At 41.0% G+C, this 2,377-nt stretch overlaps 1 protein-coding gene across 1 annotated transcript in view; it reads right to left on the minus strand.

Annotated features, from left to right (window-relative positions):
• Positions 1 to 335: 335 nt before the first annotated feature.
• LOC135112521 (titin homolog) overlaps positions 336 to 2,377 on the minus strand; it is a 111,425-nt gene continuing 109,383 nt past the window's right edge. The window contains exons 54-55 of the mRNA XM_064026936.1: positions 1,140 to 1,179; positions 336 to 359 (exon numbers count right to left, since the gene is read on the minus strand). Of these exons, the coding sequence (XP_063883006.1) occupies positions 336 to 359; positions 1,140 to 1,179 (64 nt within the window). The remainder of the gene's footprint in view (positions 360 to 1,139; positions 1,180 to 2,377) is intronic.

The raw sequence follows: 2,377 nt of genomic DNA on the forward strand, positions 1-2,377 counted from the left end.
CAGCATGAGAAATTGTGACAGAGAAGACTCACGCACCGACACGAGTTTTCCTGTATACCTTCAAATTTTCCCTCTTGGTCCATCTCGTTTTGATTTCACGTTAGTTAGTCAATACGTAGAATTAACCGTATTATTTTTATATTGTAAGAGGGGCACTGGCCTGGAGCAACAAAAATTAAGTAAAAAAAAAATATTAATAATCATGATAATAAATAAAGGTCCACTGAGATACCAGTCCCAAAACAAAACAAAACACCAAAATTATGATGATTAATAGAGAGAAGAGCAGTAAGTCATTCTCAAATACAGTTAAATGCTATAATACTGAAATAGACTCAGTAACCAGGTTGATTACGGAGCTGAAAACCGGAAAGCCTCTATAGCACTTGAGCTTATCAGAACAAATCGAGACTTTTCTTTAGGCTGCTCCCGTTAGAGGTCGCCAAAGCGGATAAACCTTCTCTAGCGAGCTCTATCTTCTGCGCCTTCCTCAGTCACATCCACTACAAGCACGTCTTCTTTCACTAAGACAAGACTTCGAAACATTTCAGAGAACGCTCCATGCAGGCATCGAGGCAGAGGGGTGGTGTTAGAGCGGGAAGAAGGAATATTGAGAAAACAGGAGAGGAATGAATACGTGGGAGAAATACAAACATGTCTTCTTTCACTAAATTGAGATAAAACGCCAAAAATTTTGAGATGCGCTCCCAGTATTATAGTAATGAGAAGTGTGACGCGGGGAGGGAAGAATGAAGAGAGAGAAAAAAACAGGAGAGGAAAGAAAATGTGTGATGGATACAAGCATATCTTCTTTCACTGCACTGAGAACAAACTACGAAAAATTTGATATAGACTTCTGTATCATGGCAAAGAGACGGGCGGTACGCGGGAAAAAAGGAAGGAATAGAGAGAAAACAGGAGAGACAAGAATACCTAAAAGAGATACAAGCATGTCTTCTTTCACTGCACTTATATCAGATTTCGGAATTTTAGAAGTATGCTCTCTGTATGAGGCAAGGGTGACGCGTGAAGGGAAGACGGAAGGGGGAAGAAACAGGAGAGGAAAGGATACGTGGGAGGGACTCAACCTGACCATAAAAAACGTACTCGCACACACCATGCCCGTGCCATCTGCTCACCCACGAGCCGCGCCCTGGTGACCATGTACGAGTGTGTACCCTGACGGAGGCACGTGGACGAGGAGCAGGTGCAGGAGCAGGAGCACAAGGAGGATGAATACGAAGATGACGATGAGGGCAATGAGGAGGAATGTCACAAAGAGAAGGTGCATGATGATACAGAAAGGAAGAGCTTATGAGGATGATGATGATTACGATAATGACGAGAAGAAAAAAAAGGACAAAACAGAAGACCTTAATGTCGTTAACAACTAGGTTGTTTGTATTAGTAGCCAACACTCACTACTAGTTGAAGAGACAGGATAGCCAAGTAGAGAAGAACAAGAAGAATAAGAAATAAAAAGATTACGATGATGACGATAATGATGATGATGCTGATGATGATGATGATGATGATGATGATGATGATGATGATGATGAAGATGCGGAGGAAGGAGGAGGAGGAGGAGGAGGAGGAGGAGGAGGAGGAGGAGGAGGAGGAGGAGGAGGAGGAGGAGGAGGAGGAGGAGGAGGAGGAGGACAGGACAGGCCCATCTTGAGGCGTCACCTGCGAGAATAACAGTGATGACAACGGAACGGAGCCTGAACGTCAGAGTATATGGACTACCCAGTGTAAGTCTATACTCCCTACACTGACTCAAGGCGTCCATCCATCATCCTATTGCGACAGATCCCGAGATAGCAGCCAGCAGAACAAAGACAGCAGGGGATTGAAATGCACATTGTAAGCAATAATAACAAACAAAACTTCATTGTTACGCAATAAAAACAATTCGGGCATTACATAACGAACATAAAACAGCACGACCTTGAACCAGTTTACGGAAATATGTGCAAATAGAACAAAAACAACGATAAAGATTCGATATGCGCAATGAGAACAACAATAATAGCAGAAATCCGAAAATACTTGATTAAATGACTATTTACCAGTCAAGCTACCCATATAATTTATATATAGCAAGAATTATGGAAATCAGAATGAAAATACACATAAAAAGAGGATCGGGATACGCAACGTACAAAACAGCAAAAAATCGTAAAATATATGCGTAAAAAAAAAAACTAACGCAACATCACCATAATCCCTAAAAATCTTAAATGTAGCATAAATAACAAAGAAAACAACAATAACGAAATAAGAAAAGAACTCAATGCGCACTGACGGTACCAACAACAACAAAAATCCAAGAAGCCACTGGAATAACAAATACGAAACTAATACAAAAAAATAAATA

Source organism: Scylla paramamosain, chromosome 24 (assembly GCF_035594125.1).
Source record: "Scylla paramamosain isolate STU-SP2022 chromosome 24, ASM3559412v1, whole genome shotgun sequence".
Classification (NCBI taxonomy): Eukaryota; Metazoa; Arthropoda; class Malacostraca; order Decapoda; family Portunidae; genus Scylla; species Scylla paramamosain.